Here is an 11,204-nt window from a genome sequence, read left to right on the forward strand (position 1 = left end):
CAGCCCATCCCCATGGGTCCCAGCAGCGGTCCTGCTCAGGATGACTTTGGCTGTGTGGGGGGGAGGGGAGCCTTGCAGGCTGGTTCACTGCCTGGGAGGCCCCCGAGCTGCTGCCGGTGACATCTGGGCGGCTTGTGCTGATCCCTGCGCGCTGACCTGGGAACTCCGGGTTCTGAGCGGTGACGCTGCTCTGGGTTGGCATCTCTCGGGGGTTGGTTCAGGGTTGGGGCCTCTGGGTTCCGAGTACCAGCGAGGACAGAGTGCTAGGAGGTGGGTGAGAGTGACTGAGGTCTTTGTGGGAGGAGGTGGGGAAGGAGGCGTGTGGCGGGCTCGGGAGCGCAGTTTGAGGTGCACTTTTATTGGAGGGGTTTCTCACTGGGGGGTGGAGACGTCAGGGCCTCACTCCTTGTAGTGTGGCCACTGCTGGATGATTTCGTACAGCTGGTCGCCTGGAGAGAGCGTCTGCTGCACTTCCCGGTGCCCTTTGACCTCGTAGTTGGGAATCAGAGCTCCCTGAGCCACTCCGCAAGCCAGCAGACTCTTGGCCGCCCGGATGGCCCGGGGCGGGGGTGACCGCTCTGCGGGGGCAGAGGCAGGATTTAAGCTGGGGTCTCCTCAAAGGGCAGAGGTGGTGTGGGTAGTGGTTCCACTTGTGCCCTCCCAGCTTTGCCCACTAGAACCCAGAACCCAGCCTGCCACTCCCCATCAGTGACTTAGCCTCTCTGTGCCTCAGTTTCCTCATCTGTGAAAGGAGAGAGTAGTGGCACCTGCCACAGAGCTATGGGACCGTAAGACGAGTTAGTGTATGTCAAGCCCTCGGAATGGTGCCTGGCCCAGCAGGTGCTGGCTGTCAGGGTCATTGTCATTCTCCCCCTCTGTCCCTAGGCCTTCGGGCCTGCCCACAACAGTGATACTGTCAAGCCCTTCTTAGGACTTTTCCACAGATTAACTCATCCTCATCCGAACCATGTGGTTGAAAGTTCTCATTATCCAAAAAGGAAGAAATGAGCCCTGACCGGTTTGGCTCAGTGGATAGAGCATCGGCCTGCGGACTCAAGGGTCCCAGGTTCGAGTCCAGTCAAGGGCATGTGCCTTGGTTTCGGGCACATCCCCAGTGGGGGGTGTGCAGGAGGCAGCTGATCGATGTTTCTCTCTCATTGATGTTTCTAATTCTCTCTCCCTCTCCCTTCCTCTCTGTAAAAAATCAATAAAATATATTAAAAACAAACGAACAAACAAACAAACAAAAAGAAACAAAAAGGAGGAAATGAGACTCAGAAAAGCAGTCATTTGTCCAAAGTCACAGAGCTTGTGGGTGGCAGAGCCTCTCCACAACTACACACCATGTTGTTCCCTCCTTTCCTGCCCCCCCCCCCCCCCCCCCCGGCCCCACCCGGCCATGGCGGCCTGTCCTGACCGGTGGAACAGTCACTCACCCATGTAGTTGCCCATGAAGGTGATGCCGATGGCTCTGGGGTTCCAGGTGGGACCGGAGTGGTCACCCTTGATCTTCCAGCCCCGGCCCTCATACACGAGCCCGTCTTCTCCAATCAGGAAGCTGTGGGGGGTGAGGGAGACTGATGAATGAGAGCGGACTCCCTCCTCCGCTTGCCCTGCCCCTGCTCCTGCCACTCACAATTTCCCCTACACCCCTCTTCTCTCCAGTGATAGTGGCCCCTAAAATGCCAAGCACAGCTCTGGATGCACCTTTTTTCATCCTCACAGCAACCCATGAGTCACTATTGCCCCATTCTGTAGATGATCAGAGAGGTAGAGACACCTGCCCACAGTCACACAGCCAGTCAGGGGCAGAGGCAGGATTTTCACCCGGGTCCTCATGGCTCCCACCCCCAGGATCTGATGCCTTGCTCTCTCCTGCCTCCTGGAGGATATATTGAGCTCTTGATCTGCCGAGGCCTCGCGTGATGTCCTCTGAGGCGGGCACTGCTGCCACCCCCCTTGCAGCTGAGGAAGCAGACTTAGAGAGAGGTGACTCCCAAGGTCATGCCCCAGAGCTCCTGCCTCAGAAATCTCCACTGAGAAGCTCCAGTGCCCTCACCCCAGCCTGCCTCCTGCTTCCGGCTGCCTGCTGGGGGTCAGGACCAGGGACCGAAGGGCTGGGCCACCACCAGACACGGACCCCGGGGCCCTAGCACCTGCCACGGGTTCCCAGTCCTGGTAGGTCTTAGACTCTCATTCAACACATCCTGATTGAGAGAGCCTGACCCGGCATGTTGGAATTAACCAGAAGGTCAGCGTCTTTGGAGAAGCAGAACCTGCTGCTCACTCCTCCCTGCTACCTCCACGCCCTGAGCTCTGGCCTTCAGGCAGGAGGGGCTCCCTCCACCCCCCAGCCTTCCCCTCTGCGGTCCCCCTAGCTTACTTCCTCAGCCCCCGCACCCCAGGCTGCCTCAGAGCCACCATAACCGGGAGCCTGCCCTTCAGAAGGAGCCCAGGTGGGTCTGGCTTCAGCTTCTGAGGCCCCCCTCAATCACTCTTGTTATCACCTCTTTCATTCTTCTCCTCTCCCCCCCCCCCCCCCCCAGTTCGCTGGCTGCCTTTGTCTCCCTGCCGGCCTTGAAGTCCAGTCGGGCTAGATTCCCATCCCAGCATTCCGCACCTACAGCAGGTGCCTAACGGCATAGCCCACGGATTTGGGGCTCCCGCTACATGCTCGGGGGTGTGTGCCTTTAATGATCAGGTGGACCAGTCCCACTGACGGCAGAGGAGGAGGCCGAGCGAAGGCGTCAGCCTGCCGGGCCCCAGGCAGCCCTCGCAGAGCTGGGGCCCGGGACCAGCCTCCTAACAAAGGCACCAGGCGGCGATCAGCACTTGGGCTTCAGCCCCTCCGCGCCGCCGCCGGGCATCCCGAGCTGCCTGCGCGCCCCAGCCCGCTGTGGTGACGGGAGAAGCGGCCGAGGAAGCTGCGCAGGTGCCAGCGGGCAGCGGGGCGGCTCCAAGACCGGCGGGTCCCGCGGTCCCCCAGGCCCCCCCACCTCCCGCTCCCCGCACTTACTTGTAGGCCACGTCGCAATAGCCCTGTGTCCGCGCGTGGTAGTGCTGCACGTTCTGCGCTTGCTGCAGGCACGAGGCCGGGGTGTCGCAGGGGCTGCCCGCCGTGTGCGACACCACCACGTAGCGCACGGGCAGTGCCAGTTCCCGGGCGCACTCGGACGGCAGGGCCCTCCACTCTTTCCGGGGCACAATGGGGCCGCAGCAGGCCTCGTCTTCTATCGCCTTCTCCCCGAGTCCTGGGAGGGCGAGCAGGGCGCAGGCGAGCAGCGCGCAGAGCCGGGCCATGGCGAGCAGGGCGCGCAGGCTTGGCTAGGAGCGCAGCTCTGGATGCACCTGTATATGCTGGGGCCTAAGGGCGGGGAAAGCCTTGCTTCACATCCTGGCAGGTTACGTGGGACCCCAGACCCCGCTTCCTTCTCTGGCCCGGCTGCAACAGGATGCGAGTGGTTGGGCCTGAGGGAAGCGGGGAAGGGGAACCCAGGAGAAAGTCAAGGGGCCCCTCACCCCGCTGAGAGTGGGGGCGGGGAGAGGCGCACCGGCCCCTGGGCACTTAGCTCTGTGGTTTCTGGAAGACTCTCGGGGCCTGGATCCTTGCCCGCTTTGTCTCCTCCCAGTGGGGCGTTGCACACCTCTCCAGAGAGAGCCCCAGGCCCCTTCCTTCTTCCTGCAGAGATGGCAACAGGCTGCCTGTGTTTTAGTTCTCCCATTCCCAACCCCAAGCCCGAGGTCATTTAACCCTCTCAGCACACCCAAGAGGTGAGTGTGGAGAAGCCCATTTCACAGTTGAACGCACTGAGGCTGGGAGAAGGGAAGTCATGCTGCAGAGACAGGGTACGTAATAGAGCCTGGACTCAGAGCCAGGCTGCCTGCAGCTGAATTCTGGCCACATCCCAGTGTGTGGGCTCAGGCAAGTGACCCAGCCTTTCTGTGCCTCAGTTTCCCCCACCTGCAAAATGGGGGTGGTATTTAAAAATAGGGTCCGTGTGGGATTACATGGGTTGACAGTGTTGAGCCTCCAGAGGATGCCTGACTCGTAGTGTCACGTAAGCTCCACTGGGACTTGAATTCATGTCTGTCCTGGTAGCAAGCAGCATGCTTTACGTGGGTGCCCCTACCGGCTCCATGCTGCACCGGAGGGGATCTGGGGTCCGGAGAGGAGCAGTCGTTTGCCCAGCGCCAGTCAATGGCTTGGGGCCACCTGTTGGGGCGGAAGGCTTTCCTGGGGCTTCTGCTCTGCCAGGACCCCCTTCCCACTCCCGGATAGAGACCTGGTGAGCTCAGCAGATTGCCTGGTTTGCTCAGACTCCTTTCCTGCTACTTTAGCTCTAAGGGGTCAATGGGAGATAAAAGAGAACATAGGTAATATTTTCAACAATAAAGATTAAAAAACAAGTTCTTAACAGATAGCCGGGGACAGACAGTACTTTCCTTCTTACAAGAAGGGAAAAGATCCTAAGGGGTGATCGGTGGCATTACATCTTTTCAGCTGGAGCTGAGGTCTTAAGAGAAATAAATGTGCTTTCATTTCTAAAGTCTTCATGCTTTCTGGGGGTGGGGGGAGAGATCAAGCGCCCGCTGAGTTCATCCCACAAGAAGCCATAACTTTCTTCATGATGGAAACAGTGCACATTCACACCAAGCTGCAGTAACTCTTTTGAATCACACAGAGAAGCGTCCTCCTTTTTCGATGGTTCCATTGGTAATTCCCTGATAGCATTTACGCAGGGGTCCTCAAACTTTTTAAACAGGGGCCAGTTCACTGTCCCTCAGACCGTTGGAGGGCCGGACTATAGTTAAAAAAACAACAACTATGAACAAATTCCTATGCACACTGCACACATCTTACTTTGAAGTAAAAAAACAAAATGGCAAAAACACCAGCATGTGGCCCGCGGGCCGTAGTGTGAGGACGCCTGATATCATCACTGCTCTTCAGGGCTCCGACTGCCTTTGCTCTCCACACATTTGCTTGCGACACGGCCAGTTCTCTGTCCTTCACGTCCACACCTGTTTCATCAGCCTCGCCCTCTTCCCTCTCCTCTTGTCCAGCTGGAGCCTGTGTGTTTCCTTGAGTGTTTGAGAATGCGTCACCTTGAACTTGGGATTTCTCAGCAGCGGCTAGCTGTGCTAGCTGAGATAAATCCTCCATCTTGGCTTCCCCCCAAAACTACGTAGGCATCGGTTTTGTGATGACCAAGAGGATCTTCTTAGATTTCCGTATGGGGACCCTGGTAACCCCTGTAAGCTGTGGAAGACCCAGTTTGGACACAGCCTCCCGTGCCTGCTTTTCACTCCAGTTCTGTTTTGCTTTACTGACTGGTTCTTCATGGATTTCAGCTGCCCCGCCAGCCGGGCTGGTTGTGTGGCGCCTGTGTGGAATCTTGTTCCTCGAGCTCTGGTGCTGATCCATCACTGTCAGAGTCTGTTCCAGACCCTGTCCCAGCCTGCGGCTGTGGCAGCTCCTGCTCTGTAGCAGGGATGGTTTCTGTGGCTTCACCAGGCATTTTGTGGGAGGGACACGGAACCAAGATGACTGCAGAAAGAGCTAGTTTATTCTTTTTATTTTTTATTTTTATTGGTTTCAGAGAGGAAGGAAGAGGGAGAGAGAGAGATAGAAACATCTATGATGAGAGAAGATCATGGGTTGGCTGCCTGCTGCAAGTCCCCCACTGCGGATCGAGCCCACAACCCGGGCATGTGCCCTTGACCGGAATTGAACCAGGATGGTTCAGTCCGCAGGCTGTGGCTCTATTCACTGAGCCAAACCAGCTAGGGCTGTGCATCTTTTCAGATCATTTTCCTGTTGGGCTTTTTATTTTACACTTTCTGTGTTTCCTGTAATGCCTTAAGAAATCTCTCCACATTGATACATCTTCGTCTATTTTAAAAAATATTGTTATTTTTTGTGTTACTTTTACACCTTTACCTTGGCTAGCATTTATAATTGTATATGGTGTGAGGTAGGATCTAACTTTGTTTCCAAATGGCTGGTCATTTGTCCCAGCACCACTTATTAAATAGTTAGACTTGGTTTTAAATTTTATTTTACTTATTTTATTATTATTATTTTTAAATTCTCACCTGAGTATATTTCTCCACTGATTTTTTTTTTTTTAAGAGAGAGTCGAAGAAAGAGGGAAAGACAGAGAGAAATATTGATGTGAGAGAAACACATCGATTAGTTGCCTTCTGCACACGCCCTGACCAGGGCCCAGGCCCAGGCCTGGGAGGAGCCTGCAACCGAGGTATGTGCCCTTGACCAGAATCGAACCTGGGGCCCTTCAGTCTGCAGGTCGATGCTCTATCCACGGAGCCAAACCGGCTAGGGCAGACCTGGTTTTAAATTTTAGCTCTACCACTTATTAGCTGGAGGATCGCAGGCAATTGGGCAACATTTGACATAACTGGCCACTTCCTTCTCGCAATACTCTCTTCCCTTAGCTTCTGTGTCATAAGACTGCCTTGATTTTCCTTCTGCTTCTCTGGCTGCTCCTTTGTTCTCCCTTTCACTCATTCTTCCCTGTTTGTTATACTTCTCCTGCCAGGTGACCTTATCCAGGTAATGGCTTCAGCCCCCACTGAAGTGCAGATAACCTCTAGAACTCGCAACTGAATTCTGGATCCGTGCGTTCACCCGTGTACTTGACATCTCCCCTGGGACGTCCCAGAGGGACTTCACATGCAAGATCCCCCCAATGGCTCACGAGTTATTCTTCCGAAATGAATCCTCTTCCAGGAGTCCCTGTCCAAGGGAATTATAAGATCACCTTCCAGTTACAAAAGCCACATCTGGCCCAGTGGGTTTGGCTCAGTGGATAGAGCATCAGCCTGCGGACTGAAGGGGCCCGGGTTTGATTCCAGGCAAGGGCACATGCCTGGGTTGCAGGCTTGATCCCCAGTGTGGGGCGTGCAGGAGGCAGCCAACCAATGATTCTCTCTCATCATTGATGTTTCTCTCTCTCCCTCTCCCTCTCCCTTCCTCTCTGAAATCAATATATATATATATATATAGCCACATCTGAGTACCATCCTTGACCAACCTCTATTCTCTTCCCTCTTATTACTTGCACCCAAAACAATGGCCAGTACGTAACAGGTGCTCAATAAATACCAAATGATTAAATGGATATTGAGTTCACCCCTAAGTCATGTTGCTATTGCCTCTTAAATCTTTTAGGAATTAGCCCTCCTTCGTCTGTTTCCACTGTCTTCACCCTGGTCTTGTCACCATCTCCTAGCCCCTGGAGTTTGCTCCCCCCGCCTCCCAGCCCCGCTCAGTGACCTCCCAGCATGCACCCTGGCCCCTGTGAGGCCACAGCTCAGATCTGATCAGGTCTTTCCTGAAGGTCACCTTCAAAAACGAGCATAACCATTGTGGCTTGTCTCATTTTCGGTTCTTATAAGTGTATTTCTAGTATCACATGATCTCACGTGTCTAGGGGAAATAATGAACAACATAAACTGATGAACAAAAACAGACCCGGAGACAGGGGAGCATCGATCAGACTGTCAAACCTCAGAGGGAAGGTAGGGGAGGGTGGGGGAAAAGGGGAGAGATCAACCAAAGGACTTGTGTGCATGCGTATAGGCCTAACCAGTGGTCACGGACCACAGGGGGGTGGGGGCATACGTGGGGAGGGGTTTGGGATGGGAATGGGGGGATGAGGACAAATATGTGATACCTTAATCAATAAAGAAAAAAAACATTAAAAAAAAGGAGTCACCTTTTTCTGTGGCTTCTCATGACTCTCAGGAAGGGTCCCGAGCTCCTCACCATGGCTGCCTTCACCCGCCTCACCTCGCTCACTCCCTCTCCCTGCGTCCCCCAGCCACCCGCCCTTCTGGCTGCCCTTGAAGATGCTGTGACTGCCCTGCCCCTGAGCGGACTTTTGTACACACACTGCACAGCTTTGAACAGAGGAAGCTTGTGAAACCCAGGAACTTTGTACCTTAGCCTTCAGGTTACAAAACACGCAGCTAGCCTTTTGTAAATATTTGCACGCCAGGTTCCTTCATGATAATAAGACGATAATTATTAGCCGGGTGGGGTGGCGGTGAGGTCTTCCCTTGTTGGAATTTTATCTAGTCTGCATCTTGCCAGCCTGAAACGGTGACGTGCACTTGTGAGCATTTACTGAAACGTTAGTCATTGGGCAGTTGTTCTATTGCCTTTCATCTTGGGGTTTTCTAATAGGGAATTAAATTAGATTTACTCCTCAGAATGCTTTAGGAAGTTAACATTTTAAATACTTAACTTACCTACTGCCTTTATTGGGTCGTGTTACAGTTAATTCAGCCAGTATAAAGCCTGACCAGGCTCTCTTGCAGTTAGTAAACAACACGTGTGTTCCTTGTTGTGTCGACAATCCTACGTAATAAAAGGATAATATGGAAATTGACCATACCTTCGCTATGCCCACGATTGGGTGGAAGGCACGGGGGGGGGCGGGACTCAGGGTGGCCGGGGTGGCCGATTGGGCCGGCGGGAGGCGCCATCGGCCACTGTGCTGCTGAGCGGGGACTGAATGGGGCCGGCGGGACGCTGAGCTCGCGCCATGGCTGTGCTGCGGCACAGAAGGGGCCTCTGGGGCAGCGAGCCCACGTCCCCGCCCCGGCCGGCCCTGCGGCGGGAGTGAACGGGCCTGTAGGGCCCGGAGCTCAGCATCCGCGCGGCAGGGGAGGAACCAGAAAAATGGATCTTTCCAGTTCCTGATGCTGACAGCCCTATGGGTGCCGGGGTCCTCCACCTGCAGCCCCCAGTCGCAGCCCAGCAGCCCCAGTCACAGACTGGAAGCCCCCTACCAGCAGTCCAGATGGGACCAGTGTGGCGCCGCGGTGGTGGGTGTCAGCGGGCATGCTACAGACATCAAATCACTGCCACCGAGGCCACCCCCCACACACACACTCGCAAGTAGTATGGTCCAAGGGGGTGACTCCTAAGGCAAGGCTCCCATGGCAGCTGATGCTCACCATGCCAGGTGAGGAAGCCACACCTGAAAGCCCAAGCCCCCGAGTACCCGAACTGCAGGGCGTTGTGGGCCAGGGCCCTGAGGAGGCCCCAGGACAAGCATCTTCCCAGAGGCTGTGCAGAAGGAGGGGAGGAACCTCTGGCTAGAGGCCGGGGTGAGGGATGCTGGCGTCTTTGCAGGCCAAGACAGGGCTGAGGGACACCCCCCCCCCACGCACCCCCGTGCACGAATTTCGTGCACCGGGCCTCTAGTGGTAGGAATAAGGTTAAATGGTGGTTATAACAAGGGCAAGTGCAAAACACAACGCAGAGTTTTTATTTTTTCCCCTTGACATTCCCAAGCCTGGAATGCTCTCCCTGCTCACTTTCCTTTCCCCATCCTGACTGTCACTGACGATTCCTTCCCGGTTACCTCTGAGGAGGTGACCAATCCCCTTATTGGCTTTCCCTGCATGGTTTCTGCTCCTTCATATCTATCATAACTGTGGTTATTAACTTACCTGTGCAATCTTTTGATTCACTTCTGTCTCTGCTGTACAGTGAGGTCTATACGTGGGGTCATGGTATACTTTGTTGTCCAAACAGTGTCACTTGAGAGGAAAAGAGGAAGGAGCTATTCCTTATGCTGTGTCAACAGGTGTGCCTGGAACGTCCCCACTAGCCCAGGATGGGCAATTTCCCCGTTTAAGGACGAAGAAGGGGCTATCAGGTCCCCTCTCCCTCCTCATTACCCCTCCCGTCGCTAGCACATCTTTGGAGACCAATGCCTGTGAGTATCACACATGAAGCCGCCCTTCGTTTCTCCGTCTGTGAAATGGGCTTAAGGACCGCCCGTCCCTCACCGGGCAGTGGTAGGCCTCGGGCGGCCCTGGTGAGCATGTTCCTGGACGGGAGGGTACGGATGGAGGCCTCCGCACCCTGTTGCTAAGTCGGTGGAAGTTAGAATCAAGCCAACAGCGGCTGAACGCAATGCGTTTCCCGCTTCACAAAAGCACCCGCAAAAAGGCGAAGCAGAAAGACGTGTGCAAAGCAACAGTCCACACCCAGTGACTGTGGACCAGGCGCTTTCAAAAGGGATTTCCATTTCCGCGGGAGACCTCGGTGCGCGCTGGGGAGCTGGTGGGAGGAGGGGAGCAGGCAGCCTTCTCCCACATTTGTTGACTCGGTCCCTCTTTTGGTCATTTGGGAAACTCACATGATAAATACCCATTTTTCCTTCTTCTCTGTGGGGGAGGGGACTGCTCTCTATGGGGGAGGGGACTGCTCCCTTTCGCTCCTGTCTGGGGTCTCCTCCCTTCCCCGGGCTAATGCCTCTGTTCACAAGATGCGCCCAGCCACCCTGCCTCAGCGGAACGGAGGCGGGAAAACTCTTCTGAAACCTGGAATTCCTTGGCATTTTTTTGTTTCGTTAACCCTCACTGGAGGATATTTCCTCACTGACTTTTAGAGAGAGTGGAAGGGAGAAAGGGAGAGAGAGAGAGAGAGAGAACATTAATGTGAGAGAGACACATCGATTGGTTGCCTTCTGCAAGGAAGCTGGGGATTGAGCCCTTGACCAGGAATCAAACCCCCGACCCTTCGGTCCATGGGCCGATGCTCTAACCACTGTGCAAACTGGCCAGGGTAGAATTCCTGGAGGCGTCTGGAGAGCAGGCTCCTGGCTCCCAACCTGCAGCCCACTCCTCTTCTTTTTCAAACCCCCTTCCCCATCTTATCATGGGGCCTCCTGTGCACCTCATTCGCCTGCCCCAGATCTGTCTACAGCCCCTGAAATAGGGGCCCCTTGGGTTTAGGGGTGCACACCTGTCCCCCTTGCATCACTGACTCAGGGAAAGGCCCACGCCTGGGAGGAGGCTAGGGGCTGACTGCTCTGGGAATTCTGGGGTCTTGAGGCCCAGAGCATGTCCAGCGCAAGGGGCCCATCTTGCTTCTGGGGATCCCTCGTCCTGTGGGGGAGACTCAGGCCTGAGTCTAAGGGCAGGGTGGATGCTAATTCCTTTCCACACAACTTACTGGCTGCCGGGGTCCAGCCCCAGCGGTCCAGGAGTCCCCAAAGGTGTGGATGGCGTTGGCGAAGAATGAAGGACATGGAGACAGCGTTCAGATGATCAGCATCATCAGGTTCTCACACTTGATTGCCCTGTTACAACTATATTTATACTATTTGATTCTACAGGCATGCGTCTATAGTTACACCCTGGTATGCTTTGGTTCCCCCTTT

At 55.1% G+C, this 11,204-nt stretch overlaps 1 protein-coding gene and 1 pseudogene across 1 annotated transcript; both read right to left on the bottom strand.

Annotated features, from left to right (window-relative positions):
* Positions 1–338: 338 nt before the first annotated feature.
* Positions 339–3,547, bottom strand: PGLYRP1 (peptidoglycan recognition protein 1). The gene is made up of 3 exons (XM_008158318.3): positions 3,017–3,547; positions 1,437–1,558; positions 339–578 (listed from the first exon to the last, which is right to left on the bottom strand). The coding sequence occupies exons 1-3, from the start codon at positions 3,298–3,300 to the stop codon at positions 400–402; spliced, it is 585 nt and encodes a 194-aa protein (XP_008156540.2). The 5' UTR covers positions 3,301–3,547; the 3' UTR covers positions 339–399.
* Positions 3,548–4,947: 1,400 nt separating this feature from the next.
* LOC114228621 (nascent polypeptide-associated complex subunit alpha-like) lies at positions 4,948–7,853 on the bottom strand (annotated as a pseudogene).
* Positions 7,854–11,204: the final 3,351 nt, after the last annotated feature.

This window comes from Eptesicus fuscus, chromosome 21, assembly GCF_027574615.1.
Source record: "Eptesicus fuscus isolate TK198812 chromosome 21, DD_ASM_mEF_20220401, whole genome shotgun sequence".
Taxonomy (NCBI): domain Eukaryota; kingdom Metazoa; phylum Chordata; class Mammalia; order Chiroptera; family Vespertilionidae; genus Eptesicus; species Eptesicus fuscus.